The 22084-nt window shown below is 33.8% G+C and overlaps 1 protein-coding gene across 1 annotated transcript in view; it reads right to left on the reverse strand.

Annotated features, from left to right (window-relative positions):
* LOC129225276 (dual oxidase maturation factor 2-like) overlaps window positions 1-22084 on the reverse strand; it is a 211224-nt gene that overhangs the window by 132659 nt on the left and 56481 nt on the right. Inside the window, exon 3 of the mRNA XM_054859862.1 lies at window positions 20948-21005. Coding sequence (XP_054715837.1) covers window positions 20948-21005 — 58 coding nt within the window. The remainder of the gene's footprint in view (window positions 1-20947; window positions 21006-22084) is intronic.

Consider the following 22084-nt stretch of genomic DNA (forward strand, 5'->3'; position numbering starts at 1 on the left):
TTTAAGACCGAATTATTTGAGGATGAAGTACTTTCAAGCAACTACAGGAGGTGCATTTTTAAGAGTACCACCGGCGTTAGCAAATTCAGAAAGAATATATTCAACTGCAGGAAGTTTGTTCATTACAAAGAGTTCTAGGCTTAGTGAAAAATGAGTCTGGAGGGGTTTTTTTTTTTTTTTTTTTTTGCTATTATTGATTTTTTTGCTATGATATTTGTTCCTTTATTTTATATATGTGCACAATAAGTAAATAAAGCACTTTTTAAACGAAATAATGAAATATGGCAACGAAACATTATGTTTTTAAATGTTTCTTGGGAAATTTCTAATACCGGTATTAATACCGGTATTCCGGTATCACGTTAGAAAAATACCGAATACCGGTATTGCATTTTTGGTCCGGTATTGCAATTCCTAGTTATATGCTTGCAAGCAAGAATCTTTCATATTTATGGATTCATTGACCATTGCTGTGAAGATTTATCAGCCCCATAAAAAGTTTCCGTTCTTCTCTTTTCTACTGACGCAATCTTCAAACGGCATGTTTAAGGCCTTGATGCAAGCAAAAGCAATGATTGGGAAGGGAAAAAAAGGCATTTTTAGAGCATTAGAAAATTCCACATTGTGCCTCATATCAAGGTTGTAATTAATGAGAATTAATGAGCCACAGAAGCTATAATTTGGATATAATTTCATCATCAAATATTCAATGTCACTCGTCGCATCAGCAGATGTGTCGCTGGTGTGTCAAGCATTTGTTTATTAATGGAAAGCAAAATTTTTTTGCTTATTTTGAACACCTTTGTCAAAATTAATGACATAAGTAATTAATAAAGTGAAAAAAATCGATCCAAATGTGACAGTAGATGTCCAATTTCTAAAGTGACTGGTGTCATTAGACGAGTGCAACAATAAATCTTCTTAAGAGATGCCTTCGAAAGAGAGATCGGAATAAATATTTATCGCAACAAATATTTTCTTCAATAATTTTAACGCTTCTTTTGAGTAATCATTTTTGCAAGTGAAGCCATCCACGTGCCAAACATTTGATTGTAAAATGGAAAAAGGATTTCCAGTGCATTTTAAATATATTTATCAAAAATAATGACAAAAGCTATAATATCAAATAAAGACTTTTCGCTCCAAATGTGATAGCAAATATCCAACATCTAAAATGACAGGTGTCATTAGACGAGTGCAACAACAAATCTTTTAAGAGATGGCTCGCAGAAAGACCAAATCAGAATAAAATAGTTATCGTAATAAATATTTTCTTTAATAATTAAAAAAAAAAGTTTGCGCAATTACTTTTACAAGTAAAGCCGCTCAGGTGCCAAAAAGAGTTTCCAGTGAATTTTAAATCTATTTATCAATATTAATGTTATAGCCAATTAATGATATCAAATAAAGACTTTTCGCTCCAAATGTGACAGCAAATATCCAAGTGATAGGTGTCATTAGACGAGTGCAATAATAAATCTTTTAAGAGATGGTTTGAAAAGCGAGATCAGAATTAGAAACAGTGTAATGACACGGCAATAGTCTCTTTGAAAATTTTAAAATTTATTTTGCGGAATTTTTTTTGAGCGTCTCCGCCACGTGACAAACATTTGTTTGTAACTGGGAATCAAGACTTATTCAGACATTTGAGACTCTACATTAAATCAACAAGAAAACCAATTATTAAAGACTTTGCTTTAAATGATATACTACATTTCCAACTTATGAAGTGATAGATGTCAGAGAGTATATCAATAAATCTTTAAGAAGTGGCTCGGAAATAGGAACTGTGTAATGAAATGATAATAAGTAATTGGTTTTAAAAAGTTTAATTCATATCTTTTCCGTAATTTTCTAAAAGTGTCACCTATGTTCCATCGTAAAAGAAGACGTTTGTCATAAATGAAAAAATCAAGAATTGCTCGCACATTTTTAATCTCTTTATCAAGATCAAGTACGTGAGTAGTTATTAATGTAAAATAAAGGTCTCTCTATAAAAATTCCAACTTATAAAGTGACTGGTGTCTTAAACTTGATCGTTATCACTATTTCAAACAAATCCGAAACTGTAGTTCGGGCTTTTGAACATTGATTCTCATCAAAAATGATCGGACATTTCCGAATCGTGTTTGAAAGGTGCATCCATTGTGAGTTTGATCCATTATTATTTTTTTTTTCCTTTTTTTTTGTTCTTTGGGTAACGAATTTGTTTGAGCATCCCATTCTCTATTTAAGCCTATTTTGATTAAAATAAACAGGGGAAGAACTGGAGGACAGCGAGGAAATCGATGAATCAACTTGTAGATTCAAAGTCATCGAGCGCTAGATCAATTTAAATACTAAGAGGAAAACAATAGTGATAATACGATGGATCAGTGACGTCCAACCAACGGCTTGCGGTTCATGTTCAAGCTCACAAAGCTGATCCGTATTTCCCGTTGATTTGTTCAATGTTACAAACTGAAAATCATGAAAGTGACAATGTCAATTATTCAGAAGTATTAATGAAATAAACATCAAGTAATGATTACTGGTTTGATTTCCTTTCCTTTTCGATACATTTTCATGTAATTTAGAAAAAAAAACTATTTTTAAATTTTATATACTTTCTGGTAGCAAGCAAAAATGATTTTAGGTGCGGCCCTTGGGGCAGAAAAAGGTTGGCATAAAAAAATTGTATACGAATTAGATTCTTTTTTTTCTCTTGCTCAAAGTGCCCTTGTAACTAGTTGTCAGGGTATCCTGATTCCGGGCATTATCTGGCCTGGTGAACAATTACTATCTTTGCAAAAAAACCTGTTATAACCGCTGATAGAAACTGCATACATTTTTACAAGGAAAGGAAATTTCGTCCATCAAAAACTTATAAATGCCTTTTGGAACACTTTGATCGTTTTAGATTAATTCATCTTACAGTTTGCTCAATTTTAATAGCATTAGAAAACAGCTAGAAACGTCTGGAATCAACATAAATCTTGTTCAACTCATGATACATTAAAGCAACACAAATTGAAACGCAAGCAGTCAATAGAAAAGTGCTGCTGGGAATCGGATACGCAACGAAAGAGCCCCAACAAGAATAGGAAGAAGACTGAAGTGGGCGACAAGATTGGACTGTCACACGGATCGGTGATGCGAGAAACAGAGAGAAGAAAGTGAAACATGACGCACCGCTGAGGATGAGCGTCATGCTGCACGATTGCGATAGAGCAGTTGTTCTCAAGCTTTCAGGCTCCGTCCCCCCCCCCCCCCCCCCCCCCATCAGGGCCGCAGAGAGCCAAGGCGGGCCCCTTGTCAGGTTTGTCACCCGGTCCCTCCGGCCCCAAAAAAGAAAAATGAAGAAAAAAAAAAGAAAAGAAAAGGGGGTAAAGAAGGAGAAAGAGGGGGAGGGGGAAAAGGAGGGGAAGGGGAAGAAAAAAATCAAATCTGCTGACTAGATAACAATTAACTGTATATTCAGTAAATTACTGCCTAATAGCCGGAGGGGAAGGAGAAGAAAAAAATCAAAACTGCTGACTAGAAAACAATTAACTGTATATTCAGTAAATTACTGCCTAATAGCCAGGGCTAAAGCAGAAATACATGAAATACACCGCCAGCTCAGTCATTTCCAACCGAGGACTGCAGTTTCGTGCTTATTAGCACTCATCAGCCCGGCATAGGAAAGTGACTGAGCTGGAGATGGAAAACCTTTTAAGAAAGTCAAGAGTGCCAAACAAACTGGTAGCTAATATAGAATTAGCGCAGACCAGACGAGTGACCGAAGCAATGGTTCGGTTCAACTCGAGGATTGAAGACAAGGTATGGTATATTCAGTAAATTACCGAGCCCAATAGCCAGGGCTAAAGCAGAAATACATGAAATACACCGCCAGCTCAGTCATTTCCGGCAGTTTCAGCAGTTTGGAAATGACTGAGCTGGCGGTGTATTTCATGAATTAACTGTATTTTAAGTTCCACAACAGGAAAACCAAAAGAGTAAATTTTACTTAATCTTTACGTTTTCTCTTATTCGGAGTTTTTCCCCTCCTTTTTCTTTCTCTTTTTCCTTCTTTCTTTTCTCTCTTTCTGATTTTTTTTTTTTTTTTTTTTTTTTTTTTTTTTGCGTCAGTGTCACTTCCCCTCAAGTCCTGGGTCCCTAGTTTCCGACTATGCTGACATGGTCACTTGTCGGGCCTACCCCCAATGAGCACTGACCTGAGGTCACTCCAACCCTCAATTGTAGTTAATAAAAGTGTGAGGTCATCACCCTCCCCTTCACAGGCACAACGAGAGGTCATGTCAGCCTAGTCTGAAATTAGGGGCCCGGTTCTAGCGGGGGCCCAGATCGGAATCAGAGTAGTATAAATTTCACAAGTCTTCTGGGGGAAGAGGGCCCGGCGACCAAAGTGACAAGGGGCCCGCTTTGACTCTCAGCGGCCCTGCCTCAACACATGTGATCAATACAAGTAGCACAATAGGAAAATGCAGCTGATTACATGACAGTTGAAACTAGTCAATAGGAGATTATTAAGATAATTTTACCCACAAGAGTTACCATTGAGACACAACTTTTTATTCTGAACATATTAACTATTTATGTTTCCAATGGTTTATACTATTTTTATTAGTAAACTAGTGGTACCCGCACGGCTTTGCCCGTAATTGAAAGTTAAAAGGTCATTTAGTTCGCCTGTATATTTACAAATAATGGATGATGAATTTCTCGTCAATTTGCTCGCCCATGTTACGGTTCCACGTTATGATAATTTGGTAATTTATTCGTCCACGTTATGATTATTTGCTCGGACCGATTTTCATGAAATTTGGCACAAAGTTAGTTTGTAGCATGGGGGTGTGCACGTCGAAGCGATTTTTTCGAAAATTCGATGTGGTTCTTTTTCTATTCCAATTTTAAGAACGAAATTATCATAAGATGGACGAGTAAATTACGAAATTATCATAACGTAGAACCGTAACATGGGCACAAGCCAATCGGCGAGATACGAAATTATCATAACGTGGAACCGTAACATGGGCACAAGCCAATTGGCGAGATACGAAATTATCATAACATGGAACCGTAACATGGGTACAAGCCAATTGGCGAGAAAATTCAACATACAATATTTGTAAATATACAGGCGAACCAAAAGATCTTTTAATTTTTCTATTACGAGCAAAACCGTGCGTGTACCACTAGTGTAATTATAAAGAGGAAGAAAAAACTTGAGGCACTTAAATAATTCTGTTTCGGGATTTCTTTTTTCAAAGTAAAATGTTATGCAGCAACCAGTAGATGAATAATTCTAACCTGTGAACAAATACAAAATTTTCTAATCGTTTCCTTTTTGAGATTGTATAGAAGAAAGGTAAGTTAGAGGGTAGACCGGGGCACGTTCATGCAGTGCCCTTTTTTCAAAACGAATTTAAACTGGAGAGCCAACAGTCATAACAGACTGACACTGCTCCCTAACAAATGTTCGCACAAGTTTTTGAGGAACAGTCGAGCTTCGGTCTAGCCTGCAGAAAGAATAATCTGTTTTTTACCGAGTTGAGTAAATTTTGTGTTGAACGTTTTGAAGCTTATTGTGAATAAATAATACTTATTTAAACGAATTAGGAGAATTTTATCCTTTTTTGAGAATTGTATTTGTATGAACTAAAATGCTATTAAATTTTTTCGCACGATAAAAATAAATCCAAACTTGGCGACGGGGTAAGTTTACGCGTTGACGTCGGAGCACCTTTAAGCATGTTCTTACTGTATCTAACTTAAACCTGCCCTTGACACTTTTTTCACTCCAAACGGTCTCAAACCTTTTTAGTATTTTCAGGCTATTTAGTTTTAAAAATAACCATTCAATTTTTAATAAAGTTACAAATTCGTATCTTATAGTTCACAATCATAAAGTGTTGTCTTCATGCTAATTCAGATTTAACTTTATACACTATTCAGGCTGTAATAAATTTGCTTTATTTCAACGATGGTAAGACATTTATGTTCAAAACATTAACGGAACCACGTTTGGTGTCAAAATGAAAACGCGTAAACGTGCCCAGTGTCCGGGGCAAGTTTACGCAACCGATTTGGACTCAAAAAAAATTAACGGTTAAAAACACAAACTGAGCAACAACTGAATATACCAATTTTGACCCAATTGACTGCTTCATAAATCAATCAGCAATGTTTAAAATTTCCTAAGTTAAAATATAAAATTGAGAAAATTCATTGAAAAAAACCCGCGTAAGCATGCCACGGTCTACCCTACCGTTTTAAATTCATCCAAGAAAACTTTTATAACATTTTTTTTTTATTGAAAAAAAAAGGCTGTTCATCAATTGGATATGTTCATTCGCTGGTTGGTCTACTCCATGTAGCTTATTATTTTTAAATTTGGTTTTCGAATTATTTCGTTTTTTACCTTTGTAGATTCTATAGGTCAAACACAAAATAATTCAGAACCAACATGCTTAGTAGTACATTACGAGTTCTCTGAAGTTCATGACATACAATAATATTAGTTAGGACCAAACGGTGTGAAACTTCAGTCAGCGGAAAATTTTTCTGATACGAACTGAAAAGTAGAAAACCAATTATTTTTTAGAGCTTAACTTAGTTATTGATAGATTCTCTTTAAGACATATCTTTCAAACACATCCCATCAAAACCAAAGGGTGACTTTTATGTGTATGTTTTAGGATAATTATAACTCTTCTGGTTTTAAAGTTATAAACGTTATGGCTATGTGAAAAATAAAATTACAGTCGAATAACGACTTACGCGAGGGATGCGTTCGAAGACCTTTCGCGTAAGTTGAAATTTCGCGTTGTGGAAAAGGGTATGTGTATTTTTTTAAAAAACATACTTAAGTATTTTAGATACTTGTTAACACTACCTCAATCTGTTCTAAACGATTCCTTATTTATACATTACAGTTTCTTCCTAAAAACTGAATTTTCATTTGTATTCCTAAAAAAAACGTTTTAATCAACATGAAATACTGTTATGATCCTCAAAATCAGTGATCAACGGGAAAGAGAGACATAAAATAAACCAGTACTGTACGTGCAGTATGGTGTAATAGTAAAATGATGAAGTACAGGTGATTATAATTAAAGTTCCACTTTCAAAACGCTGTAAAAATAAAACCACTGGTCAGAATGACCTCAAATTTGAACGGAATATTATTGAAGAAGGGGGAAAACGTATGGCAGAAGAAAAATAAATAGTTGGAATTTTTAGCAATAGATGGCGCTGCAAGTGTCAGAAAATATAAATCAAAACACCTGTCATGCGTACGACTCATTGAAGTTGTTATAAAAACGCCAAATACGCGTTTTTTCCCCTCATTTCGCATCTGAGAAGTTCACTATGACTGTCTCAATGAAAGACCTGGCCGTCCCGATCACCTGATCTTAACCCGTGTGACTTCTGGACATGGGGCTATCTGAAAGCTGTTGTGTTCAGTGCTCCGATTGCAAACTTTGCTGAGCTGAAGACATGCATCGCGCAACACATTCTAAACGTGACCCGGAAACACTTCAATCAGTCGTAGACATGCTGTTTCTCGATTTCAACTTGTTACAGAAAACGGGATACATCATACTGAACATCTTTTGCGCCAGTCTCACGAAAATTAAAGACAGATTTGATTTTTACTGATGCTTTTTATGCGGTTTTCGGCCTCAGGACAATTAAAAACCGATTTTTCCCATCCGATGTGATATGACCTTGCTGTGTTGGATGGGCTTACACTAACAGTATCACATCTGTACCCTCGTGCACGCTAAGTAGTACGGTGTTTTAACGTATAGTTTACACCTTAGGTAATATTTTATGATTTATTTGTCATTTGTAGTTGACCATTATTAAATTATGATGCTTACAGCGCCATCTGCTGCTAAAAATTTTAACTATTTATTTTCTTCTGCCATCAAGTTCCCCCCTTCTTCGATAATATTCCGTTGAAGTTTGACGTCATTCTGACCAGTGGTTTTATTTTTACAGCGTTTTGAAAATGGAACTTTAATTATAATCACCCTGTATAATAATACTGGTACAGTTCTGTACTGCAATAGATCCAGTAATGATATTTTTAACTTTAAAAAATGAAGATCTTGATGATTTATGTTGTGTGGTCAAATCATTATGCTAAATACAGTTGCTTCGCTAGTTCTTTTATAACGTTTCCATCTATGGCAACACCCCTCTTCCTAGTGTCTTTAATTCTCAATACAAGAGCAGCTTCCATTTCCATAATTTTTGCATTTTGCTTAGACACTACTCGGCGAACTTTTACGCATTTCCTTTTCCTTTTCTGAACTTTTATTTGTACACATGGAAGGTTCACTAACACCTAGGGAAGAGTGGCCCAAAGCGGGTAGGTTTTCGAAGAACGCTCGAAAATTGTAGTTTTCGGATTTTTATCGCAGCAATTTCGGTTTTATTTTCTAGCAGGGTTCTTGAACTTCAAAGTAAAAAATGATTTTTGTATTATTTCAAACCAAATATTTATTTATCATCAAACTTTACAAACATTTGAAAAACCCGCTTTGCCCTACCAGGCGGCCCAAAGTGGGTAAGCTTAACTAATTGTGATTAGGTACATTTGCCAATCAAATATGAAGTAATAAATTATTAAAATAATTGACTAGCTACCTGCCATTATAAAAAAAAATATAAAAAAGATGTTCTTATCAAATTTAAACTAAGCATATTTGTCTATAAAACAGAAAAAAAAACTTATTAAATTAATAGACGAATTAATTGCCATCCTAAATTTTTTTTCCAGAGCTATACAGAGAGTATTATTGACAAAAAAAAAAGCTGGTCTTCGTCGAATCACAAGTTACAAAACTTCATTTTTTAAAAGAAATAAAGAAATGTATCATTATTTTTTAAAACTTTAAGCCTGGTTACGCAATGCCGCTTCACTGTTGCTTCCGAGGTGTTCTGGTAAACACTACATACGTATGCATTGCCGCTTACACACCATGGGGGGGGGAGGCATACGAAGGCCTACTGGCCCTGCGACACCCTCCCCCAGTTGTCGGGCTACCTTTGACGCATTTTTTAGTTGTTCAAGCCCATCGAGAACCTTTAGCTTTTCTTTAATTGTAAGAAACTTTCTTTTTTTATGTCTTCACAAATTTCAGACGGAAAAGTACTTTTAAGTGTCATTATATTTTATCAACTTTCGCATTTAGAATGAAAAGAAAAAAAATATGGTAACTGCGGAGTAGTTATTTGCATGCACAAACAAAGCTATGTTCAGACAGTACGGTGTGGGAATTTCCGCTGCCAGTGATGCTAAAGGGATGAAGATCCATTCGTGAAAAATTATTTTTAGTAGCCAATAACAGAGCCGATAATTTTACACCATGGTTCCCTTCCGAAAATTTTCGTGTTGCGGGCGAGGAATTCACGTTAGGTTTAAAATAATTATTTACTGGTGAAAAAATCGCGTTGTAGCCATTTTGCGTAAGTCGAATCGCGTTGTAGCCGGAGTTGACTGTATTCTAAACCGACTATAGGAATAAAATATCTAACGTTGTTTGGCCCAAATTTTGAATTACAATTTTTGTATACAGGCTACAAAAATTCATCTCTAAGCGAAAAATATTTTTCTCTCCACTCTTTTCAATATGCTCTACTTTGAATATGTGTCTCCGTTTGTAATTCGTATTTCAAATGTAGGCAAAACATTGCTATACATTTCAACATCTGCTGTCTTTTCATTCAAATTCTTTTGATTTTACGCACCTACTTTTCTGTGAAAGGATTAATGAAAGGTTTGGGGTCAAAATTTCGCGGCCAAAACTTCGCTGGACAAAACTTCGCGTGGACAAAACTTTGCGTGGACAAAGCTTCGAGTGGACAAAACTTCGCGTGGACAAAACTTCGCGCTGTCAAAACATCGCGTGGACAAAACTTCGCGCAGTCAAAACTTCGCGTGAACAAAACTTCGCGTGGTTAACTTCGCTGGTTCATAACTTCGTGACTTCGCCTATCCAGAACTTCGCATGGGTAGATCTTAGCGCATTCATAACAATGAACTTCAATAAACATATCATATAAACTTAGCTAAAAAGTAAAAATGTATCTTTTTTTTGGGGGGGGGGGGGGTTATCGTTTAATGATTTCGAAGAACGCATTAGACACACTCTATATAAAGAACTTAATTTTTTATAATGAATTACTTGGTTGCAAGTTAATTGTATAAATCCTAAATTAATTTAAGTATAGCAAGTTAATGAAGTGATAAATTGCTGCAGATTTGAAGTTTAAATAAAGATTAATTTATCACTTTTTCGAAAACAAAGAATTGGTTTTATAATAACAATTTAATGTTCTATAGCTAACTACATTCTATAACTAACGTACATAATTTTGTTTGTGCAAAGTTTTGTACGCATGAAATTTTAACTGTGCGAAGTTTTGTCCACGCGAAGTTTTGATCGCGCGAAATTTTGTCCACGCGAAGTTTTGGCCGCGAAGTATTGTCCGGCGAAGTTTTGGCCGCGAAGTATTGTCCGGCGAAGTTTCGGCCGCGAAGTTTTGACCCATTACCCAATGAAATCATCCGGTTTACAAATATTTGAAGTAAGGTGACTGTGTTTACTTTTTATCACCTGTCTACTATTGCATTATTACTGAACTGGAAATGTCTTATCTTGAGCAAAGCATAGCGGACAAAGCACTGACCTTGAAAAGATCATTGCCCAAGAAGAATGCACGCTTGCGTAGTTTCGAAAACGTGTGCTGTGTACATAATTAATTAAACTTTAAAATTCTGTTTCACAAATACGACACAAGAGAAAGTTAGACAACAAGACTTTATTTTTGCAAATTAAAACTTTAATTTTGTGCAACATTGCGTAGTTTACGGGAATTTCTAGCCTCTCAGCTCATCAAAATTCCTGTTTTATATACATAAAAAAATTGCTGTGTTCTTTTAGCATACTGATGAACTTGTGAAGGTATGAAACTTATTCTTTTAAGCTTGATCAAAGTATCTAAAGAAACTGCTTTAAGACTGTCCTTTTAAGAGCCATTGTCTGTAAGGATCAGGCAGGTTGTGATTGTTAGGATTTTTAATTTTCTTTATTTTCACATAGGTTGTTTCTTATCATGAATGTAATGTAAATCCGAAATTTGAGTTTTGTCTGACTCAGCGTTTTTGAGAAAACAGTTTCTTTTGTTTAGGGGGCGTGACACATTTTTGCTGGTTTTTCAAATTTGCAGATTTTAATGTGCTTGTTGCTTGAAGCGCCCTTATAATGACATGGATTTTTTAATTCCAAATTACTATATGGTCTTGTTAGATACTGTTACAGCTGTCAAATCGGTGACACTACGAGGACGACGCCCACAAACTCCGTTTAAAAATGACCGAAAATGAATTTTTTTCTATATTCAAGGACAATTTTCTCAAAGCGCCTTCATGATGACACCAACATTTTTAGATCATTTTCTAGACTACATACATCAAAAATATGTATCAAAATCGGTGTCACTATAAGGGCGCCAGAAGATATTGGAACTTTTATTCGATAAATTTCACAAAAACACAAATATTTAAAATCTAACTACAACTGTCGCCCTCATAGCAGAGATCTGATACTAAATTTGGTTGATAACCAACATGTTTGTCTAACATTTGCACAAAAAAAATCGGTGTCACTCCTATTATTTTTAGAAATATAATCGTTCGAAGTTAGTACGTTATGGCGTTTTTTCATATTTATTTATTTAATCTTTTCACCCCCAGATAGTTTTTTTCGAACATATTTATTTTTAATTTAATACAAAAATGTGTATCTTTTAACATAAACAACTTTGGGCAGTAAGAGCGTCTTTTTCTTGAATAGAAAATGCCCGTTTTGATATAGGTACAGGCGGATGTATTGTGCATAATATGTCTAGATTATCATACCAATACTCATCTTGTTTTTTCGGCCAAACAAATCTATTTATTCCAATTGTTCTTGACATAGATTTGACCTCAACTTGCAAATGGATTTTATACGAAAGATGTATAGAGATAAGCTCTTACAAACATCTTATATAAATGCTTCGAATTTTCAACTAATAAATACTCCTGCATTGCCAAAAGTTCAATTTAATGAAATTGGATGGGCCCTATCTTTACGAGCTCAGTTAAAGTTCACTTCGAAGCAGAAGGAGTATTTATAAGAACAATTTACGATTGGTGAAAATACTGGGAAAAAACAACATCCCTGTCAAGTTGCACACTAGATGAGAAATGCAGTTCGTAACGGGGAAAAAACTGTTCGTTGCTTCAGAGTATTGTACCCCTATGAAACAAATCCTATCCCTTTTTTTTTTCGGTGGAAGAAACAAAAAAACGAATGCATTCTCAATACATCAAATGAGAATATTAAAGAAAGCGAACATTCAGAATCTGAAACTGAATTTGAGGATAACAAAAACGAAGAAAACCTTAAGAATCAAATCAAACCAATTTCAGAAAGACGGTCATCTCATTGAAAACTGCTAATTTTGTAGCACTAAAGCATGGGAAAACATGGTATCCCAGAAAAATAGTAGAAGTTGACCATTTGCAAGTTTAGGTCAAATGCATGTCAAGAACAATTGGAATAAATAAATTTGTTTGGCCGGAAAAACAAGACGAGTATTGGTATAATAGTCAAGACATGTTATGCACAATAGATCCACCTGGTACCTATATGAAAACGGGCATTTTTTATTCAAGAAAATGACTCTCTTGCTGCTCAAAGCTGTTTATGTTATAAGGTACACTTCTTTGTATTAAATTGAAAATAAATATGTTCAAAAAAAAAAAAACTGGGTGTGAAAATATTAAATAAATAAATATAAAAAAACGCCATAACGTACTAACTTGGAATGATTATATTTCCAAAAATAATAGGAGTGACACCGATTTTTTGTGTGCAAATGTTAGACAAACATGTTGGTTATCAACCTAATGTAGTATCAGATATCTGCTATGAGGGCGACGGTTGTCATTAGATTCCAAATATTTGTGTTTTTGTGAAATTTATCGAATAAAAGTTCCAATATCTGATGGCGCCCTTATAGTGACACCAATTTTGATACATATTTTTGATGTATGTAAGTGTGGCTAGAAAATGATCTAAAAATGTTGGTGTCATCATGAAGGCGCTTTGAGAAAATTGGCCTTGAATATAGAAAAAAAATCATTTTCGGTCATTTTTAAACGGAGTTTGAGGGCGTCGCACTCGTAGTGTCACCGATTTGACAGCTGTAACAGTATCTAACAAGACCATATTGTAATATGGAATTGAAAAATCCATGTCATTATAAGGGCGCTTCAAGCAACAAGCACATTAAAATCTGCAAATTTGAAAAACCGTCAAAAATGTGCCACGCCCCCTAAACAAAAAAAAAAAAAATGTTTTCTCAAAAACGGCGAGTCAGACAAAGCTCAAATTTCGGATTTACATTACATTTAAGATAAGGAACAACATATGTAAAAAAAAAAATTAAAAATGTCAACAATCACAAATGCTTTAAACTGCCTGATTCTTACAGACAATGGCACTTAATTATATTTCGAATTATAAAATTTCAGAATTTGTTTTTTAAATTGACATATATGTGTATTTTCGACTTTCATTTTACATTACATAACGGTAACTGCTGCGTTATTGATATTACATGTAAGACAAGGTATTGGTGAATAAATATTCATTTATTTTACGTAATTGTATCTTTAAATATTTATTATTTTAATTAATTTATTTTATTTATGTACTTATTTCATTGATAAAAAATGCAACCAAAAGGGGAGGTGCACAACTAGACCCCACTAGGAGTCTACGCAGCAAATTTCAACTTGCTAGGACATTCCGTTCTTGAGTTATGCGTCATACATCCGCACATACGCAGATACATACATTCGTACATACAGACGTCACAAGAAAGCTCGTTGTAATCAACCCGGGAATCTTCAAAATGGTTATTTCGCGTGTCTATACGTTCTTAGGCACTTATCCACGTGTGGTCGAGTCGAAAAAAAAATCAACATTTATTTGGGGGTGAGCAAAATGGAAATTAAGGTCGATTTTTGAATGAAAATATTTTCGCGAATACAATACTTCCTTTTTTGTAAAAGGAAGGAAAAAGAATTTGACATTATAATCAAAAAATGGACTAGTTTCTGGGAAATGAAGAAAACAATTGTAGTCAAGTGCGCAGCTAGATTTCGAAACGTAGCTTTGCTTTTTCTTTTTTAAACGTACTTTTTTTTCTTTTTGAGTTTCTTTGGTGTATAGTTGATTATTCATGCTTCTAAAGTTGATTGAAATGCTGTTAAAATTTTAATCTATCTTTGCAGATTTTGATTCATACTGAACATCATGTGAAATGAAATATGATAAATCGTAAAATTTTCAAAAAATATTCGAGGACACAAGAAGCAACCAACGGAAAACCAAGCATCCATCATGCAGTAAGAAATATGCGCAGTTAAAATATTAAATAAAAATATTAAGGAAAATAGTAATATAAAAACTTTTTATTTGAAAGCGAAAAAAAAGATCTAAGGAACTATCTTTGTAATGGGAAATTCTTGAATGAGGTATGATTTAAAGAGTTCTCATTCATAACTACCGTATCTATGTGTTTGAAGTTAAATAATGCTCCAAAAATTTACAGAAGTAGGACAACTAGTATAAAGAAAAAAGCCAGAAAGAAACTGGCTTAAAAGAGAAGAAAGAAAAAAATATTTCTATATTTGTTTTCTTTTGAAAAAAAAAAGCAGATGGTAATAGTTATTTCCAGAGATGCCGTGTCCAAAATAATTTTTAGGCAACATAAATGGATCTTGTAATTCACAATTTACCAATCTTAAAATGAATAAAAAGCCACAGGAAAGGGAAATCATTAAACCTTCTCAATTGCATGAAAATTACATCAGAAATCACATAATCGTAGCATCTAAAAAATGGGGAGGGGGGGGGGGGGGAGAAAGAAGAAAGAAAAAAAAAAAAGGAAAAGGGGAGTAAAAAGGCGGAAAGCAAAAAAAAGACGGATCTACTTAAAATTTAAACTCCATTCTTACTATTCCAATGTAAGAAGCATAATTTAATATTATTCACAAAAATAAGGAATTTATTATTGTATAAAAAATTCCTGTAGACGTAATGAAACAGGTTATTATATATTTTTTAAGAAGCATATAATGTTTAAATTTTTAATTTTAATACTATTTCAAATAAATCAAAATACTTTATTTGTGGTGAGTTTGTATGAAAAATTAAATTATTTATTTAATAATGAAATTTGCATCAGTAAAACAGTAAATGTTGATTTTCTCAAAACATCATTTTTAGTATGTTTACAAATTTCAAACTGTTCCACTAAAATTAATTATTATTTAAATTTGCTAAAAATTTTATGCAAAGTACCTGAGAGGGTTCTTAACATTTTGATGGGAAAATTTTTCTGTTTGGTTGGCTGTGTCTAATATAATTGCTATATTTTATTGAAGTATGGACATATTTTACCGAAAATGTCTAGTTTTTGGGTTATTTCTCTAATTTTTATTTTTACCACAACATTTTGAAAAAGTACTCCTGACATTTTATTTTCTGTTGTTTTATGGATCATATTTTGCTACTACATTGTCATTTTGATGAAATTTCAGGCGCGAGTCGTAATATAAAAAATGCGCTAAAAATTCAAAATTTAAATTTTAAAATATTTCAATATAATTTTGCACTTGTTTTTGTGATTGCAACATGTAACTAAGCTGCAAATTTCAATGCAATTCGTCGAAAAAACGGTAAAAAATTGATAGTTCCTTGTCACCTTAAAAAAATATCCATTAAAAATTGGTCTTGGCTTTTGAAATAAAAACAAAATGAAAGATCTCGAACATTTTACTGTGAGTCTCAAAGACGTAATCAGGCTTAATATATTACTAACTCCGATCCCACCCGTATAGGGGGCAAAGAAGCAACTGCCTCCTCATTTTCAAAAATTCAGCTCACTTTTTAGAGTTAAAAATAACAATCTTGTGATTATTATTTTTTTTACACGGTGAATTGATTTATTTCACGAAAATGAAACAAAAAGTTCCAACTAAATGACCTTTTTCCATGTTATTTCTTAAGAATAGAACTTTTAATAGGAAAGGGGAGTCCACGGTTACCAGCTGTCCTGAAGCTTGATGAAATATTCCACATTTTTGGTCACTTAATCAGTAATGTTAAAATTCAATAATATGGCTCAAGTTTACAAAAAAAAAAAAAATCAGTTTTAGAGGCACCACCCCCTAACCCTTCACACCTTTTTTGACCCCTCAATTTTTGCTAGAGCTGCTGCCTATACCTAAATCTTTTATCCTGACTTCATTTTAACCTCTGAAAACTTCCCATTCAGGAAGGATCTGAGCTCGGTTGACGAATTACATTTTCCCATACAGTGTTTGAAAACGATCAGGCGGTTTGACAGGCGATGAATGAAAAAGGACCAAGTTGAGCCGTTACTCAATGCGAAGTCATCTTTTCGTTTCGCAAGATATCACTGAGCCGCGATGAACGACTTCCAGCCGGAAAGACGGGCACTCTTGATTGGTCAAACGTGGACAGAATTGATCAAGCCGTCTGGCTTTTTTTCCCTTCTTGGATTTATTTTGTACTCTTCATACAATGGTTGATAATTAAAAAAAAAAAAAATGCATCTAATAAAACAGAGCTTATCAGATCAACATTGAATGTAGCAATTGATATATGATTCCGTCTGGTTGTAGTGTCATTGCCTGTAGTATTGTCTGTAGTATGTTAACGAAACTTAGTTTCGATTCATTGTTGTTTACCTGCTTTTAAATCACATTGCTAAGTTCTTCTGTAGTTAGGTCCCTTATTCTTCGGTTTTATGCGTCTTTATGGACAGGTTGCCTTCGTCTTTACTTCCATATTATTTAGCAAAAGTTTAAACAGGTAGCAATCGAAAGAGCATATTGAAACATTTTTTTAACGCAAAAAAATATTTGTCCTCGTGTCCCAGCTATTGAAATATAAGGTCTTAAAGTCTCCAGAAATTTTAATAAACGTGCCAAATTCAAAGACTTGTCAAGAAATTGAAGGTGTGGGCGATTTCATCGTCTACATGTAGCAGGAGATTCATCTGCAAAGATTAATGAAAAATATCCTCACCGAAACGCTCAAAAGGCGACTTTTCTAAAACTTTTGGTGGAATTTAAGCCTCATACTTCAATTAATGGACACGAGGGAAAATTATTTATGCATCCGGAAACAAGTTTTACTATCTTCTTTTGATTGCTACTTTTTTTTTTTTTTTCAGTATTACACTATCGTATGGTGTAGGCGCGGTAGTATGGTATTGGTTTCCTGGTTAGGACCTCAATCTTTCAAACGTACCTGCGTGGGACGGTATAGGTTAATCCAGGGGTCTTTAAACTTTTTGGCCAAAAGTCCATTTTTGAAACTTTCTCAAGACTAGCGGGCCAGTACTCGGTTAGAGATAGCTCATCATACAAAATGTAGCTAAGAGACACAAACTTCTGCATTAGAACTAATTGATACCTGTACTAATTATAGCTTTAATTAAGAGTTGCTTTGACATTCCTAGAATTGATAAAAACGTTTCGAATTCAACGGCATCATTCGTTTATGGTCAATTCTTTCTAAAACAGAATAACAATGAAAAAGAGTCAGTATTGGATGTGTGAACTGAAATTAAATCTTATTTTGATCATTTGTAGAAGCTAATCGATAACGGCAAACGATTATTAATAAATAATTAATAAAATAATTTCATTAACGAGATCTCTGAACGGTAAAATGTGGTTCAACTCGGTACTAACAGTGTTCCACCTAGTTGTAAATATTAACATTTTGAATTTTGGTACTCTAACTCATTGATACTAATTCGTAACGTTATAATAACATAGCATAAAATTTGATAATGAACTAAAAAAAAAGCTTCAAAAAAACTGATTTTACTTTTGAGATTCTCTTAGGCAGCTAAAATTGTACTTCCTAACATTCGTAAAACAGTATTTTCTCATTTAGAATGCTCTCATTCTTCTCTTTTTTACTCCCTTATTTCAACACCTGTTTTATTTTTTTAGGCGTTGCCTAAGTTTTTCTGTGAACTTCTCAAATTTTCATAATTAAAGAATGCCTGGAGTCACTGAAAAGTAGTTGTCATTGCCTTTAATTAATTCAAATAAAGAAAACCGTTCGAAATCTGTCTGAATTTGGTTATTTTCCAAATGTAATGAGCACTGAAGACCGTTGAAAACCTCAAATTATAAAAACTCATTATGCACTCGAGATGTGTTATTATCGAGAACAGGTCGATATTCGTCTAGACTAAATTAAAGGTTGAAAATGGTTATTATTCAAGTCTGTCTGAAAAAGGATATTAGGGAAAACTAAGCGGTATTGAAAATGCAATTCAAATGGTGGAAAAAATTATAGTTACTTCGACATTCTGGGAGCGCATGAAGAATCGCAATTAACTCAAATCATAAAAACATAATCTGACCAAAATTCCCTTTTACTTAAAAGATTAAATTGATTCAAAATAACTGTAGAAAGTTGATTTCAAAAAAGAATAGGTGACGCAGGTTTATTCGCATTTTCAAAAATATACCAACTACAGCAATTTTAAAAATAAAATTAAGAAAAATAATTTCTCAGTTTCTAATGAAGTTATTTTAATGAACAGATTCGATTTATTACTTCATATTCAAGAGAAACCAGAATTTGATAATGTTAGCTTATATATATTTGCCCTTTTAGGGCCTTTTTCGGGGAGGGGGGGATTTCTTGCATGTTATTGTTTGACCGCGGATTGTATGTAATTTGGCAATCTGCTAAGTAAAGACTATTCCATCTGAATGAATCTGGCAAGGGAGAAGGGAAAATAGCGATGGGATTTTGATGCACGCGTTTTATAATGTCCCTAGTGCCTTACTTATTTATTGCATTCTCTAAAATAAAATAAGGGAAAACAAAAATAGATACCATGGGAACAACAGAAAGAAAAAATATTTCCATTTCGTTCACGAACGTAAAAGCAAAATGGTAAGCTCAAAAACTTTGTTGTGAATAAATAAATCAATTAATTTTTGCCGTAAGAATATAGATCGAATGTACTTTAGATTAAAAAAAATGTTGCTGAGAGCAAATTTTCATTTTTACAAAACTAAGGCTAAATAATAGAGAGGCAAAAGTGCATATCTGTAGCAAACCAACTAACACCCCTATAAACTAATAGATACGTCCATTTCCGCCTATAAACTGGATATTAGCCTTTCCATGTAATCCATGGTCAGACAGTATAATTTGCTATCTTTATGACATTTTAAAATACATCGAAACACATATTGAGGTCTATTTTTGAAATATTATCACAACCCGAGTTCTTGTAATTTAAGAATGGATAATCGGAGAATTGGACAATCATTTCGCCTGCTGACAGTAAAAGCAGCGATAGCGAGAAGGAATACGGATATTTACGAATGTGTACGCTCTATTTTGCTGTCGGAAAAGATATGAGTGAAGAAAGAAACGAAGACTTGATGAGAAACATTGAAAAATCAAGGTTTTTGCTGCGGTGTTTTCAAACATTTTCATCTGTCGTTGTGCCAAGTAAAACGCACAATTTATTTGAAGAATTTTAGCATGTCCCAACTTTTTCAGCAATAATTGAAAGTATTCAAAACTGATATCGGTTCAATTTTCTCTTTGTTTTGAAAACACTGTTAAAAGTTATTTAAATTATGCATTTTATTAAATAAATTAAAAGTTATTTTAATTTAATATAATACCTTAGTAAAAAATATACTGTAGACCCTAGTTTTATGCGGGGCTTACGTTCCACGGAAATGCCAAGTAAATCGAAACCGCGTAAATTGAGACCTAATACTAGGGGTTTGGTTCCGTATATAACAAAATACTTCATTCTAGTGATAACTAATTGTTTAATAAGTTTGATATGCACTTATATCGACTTTTATGCACAACATGCATAAAGAAAACATAAATTAATTTCGTGCTCTGTTTATAAAGAGGAGCTGGCTAGGATAGTCTTTTGGCAGTCATTAAGAATTTTTCTCTGTAATTCTTTGCAGAGAATTAACGCATCCATGATACTCGCGTCATTTCCATGACAGAATATTCCTTCACTAAGAAATCAAAAAGATCATTTCTACTGTCTAGGAATGGCTCAAAATTTTCAATGTGAACGTTTTTGGTTGTGCGTCACCGACGTCGGTATCCTCGATGGTTTTGGCCTCCTTTGTCACTCCTAAAACCTCTTCTTCCAGTGGGTTCTGAACTGCGTGAGTTTAATAATTTTACTTCTGGAAAGAGCTCTGGAACCAATCATATAAAATGTCTCCAGTAGCCCAAGCTCGATTATTAGCACGCCAAAATGCAGTTGATTACGCGTAATCTGCAATTTTTAGGAGTTTGGATTTTGAAAGAGGGGAAAATTTTATATGTTTGCATTGCTGCATCCGCGTAAAACCGAAACTCATCCGCCTAAAATAAAATAAAGGTGTCAAATCTTAAACCGCATTTAATCGAAGCTGCGTAAAAAAAAAACCGCTTAAAACGAGAGTCCGCTGTACTAATTGCATTTTACTCATCTGAGTGTAATTTTGCTAATTTTGCTGCACGTGCAATCTATATAGCCTCACTTCATATTTCCTACATATACAAATAAGATGTTTAAAACATATTTTACTAAAAAATTACATAACTTTCGAAATCTTATATTTGTACCACACGCCGTCTCACTTATTTCTTCTTATACTAGTTCAAAATCAATCCTTATTCATCACTATTGCATTTATATTTTCATTGTAAGAAAGACAAAATTTCCAACATGCAGAAATAAAAAAAAAATGAATGCCTTTTTGAACATCTGACAATAATTATTAAAAAATAACTCTACTCACTTAGAATAACTGCTCCTACGAAGAGGCTGATAGTGACACTGATGAACGTTGAGAATTTCTGAAAAAAAAAGGAAAATATCAGTTGTGAAGAAAAAATACATGAAAATATGGCAGATACTTTTAAATGATGTAACTTTTAAACATAATAATGTTTCTATTGTGGTTTATTGTTAGTTTTGTATGAACCAAAAAGGACGATGCTTAATCGATGTTCTAATAATCCACCTGTAGCTCAGAGGTATTCCAATAGAGAAAGCAAGTCTCTTTTGGAATTGCTAGAACAGCTCTGCGAGCACCGGTCACTTTTTTCATTGTCACAAGGTAGGTATTCACATTATTTTCGCTAAGCCGCTTTCGGCTTTATACTTCATAGACTTCGTCCCTTCCTCGTCACCTTCGGCGACTTCACATTATGGCTCAACAGCTTCAAACTCGTAAGTTAGTGAACATTTTATCTTAGTTTTAAATAATGTTCTTGCTAATTAAATTTGAACAAAGACGAGACTGGGAAAAATAGGTTCCTCATAAAATTTTGTGGTCCCTCTGTCGATTCTCAGCTATCAGTGGTTCTTGAGGAGATGTGACCTCAGTAAGACATATGGAAGCGCACAGATTTTAATAGTATAGACTGGTCACCTACGACAGCTTTTTAAAACCCACCAACATCGGATTGGTGAACACTGCCTCCGGCTTGCAACAAAATAATAACGTAAATTTTATACAACATTTAAAGCAATTCAATACCACTGCATATGCACGAAATACAGCAATTTAAAGCTTTTAACATTTCGTCGGCAATAGGATGTGGCAACTTTAAAAACAAATTCAGCCAAATATCATAAAAATTTAATAAGATATCGGTGACCTAATGAACCTCATTTTAATTATTTTCGAATAGTAAGGGATCGTTGCAAATTGCAACACTTGCTTGCAATTGTTCCATGTTGCTAAGGTTTTGTTTGTGATAAAAAGATTATTTGCGACCAATTAGCTGCCAGGGCGGCTAGATTAGCCTGGGAATGAAATGGTAATTTTGAAAGAAATGCTTATACCTACGCGAGGAAAAGTGGTATTTTTATAAAAACTCATGAAATAATTTAGTAAACTAACTTCTGAAACGTATAGTTTATTACTCTT

The sequence above is a fragment of the Uloborus diversus genome, chromosome 6 (assembly GCF_026930045.1).
Source record: "Uloborus diversus isolate 005 chromosome 6, Udiv.v.3.1, whole genome shotgun sequence".
Classification (NCBI taxonomy): domain Eukaryota; kingdom Metazoa; phylum Arthropoda; class Arachnida; order Araneae; family Uloboridae; genus Uloborus; species Uloborus diversus.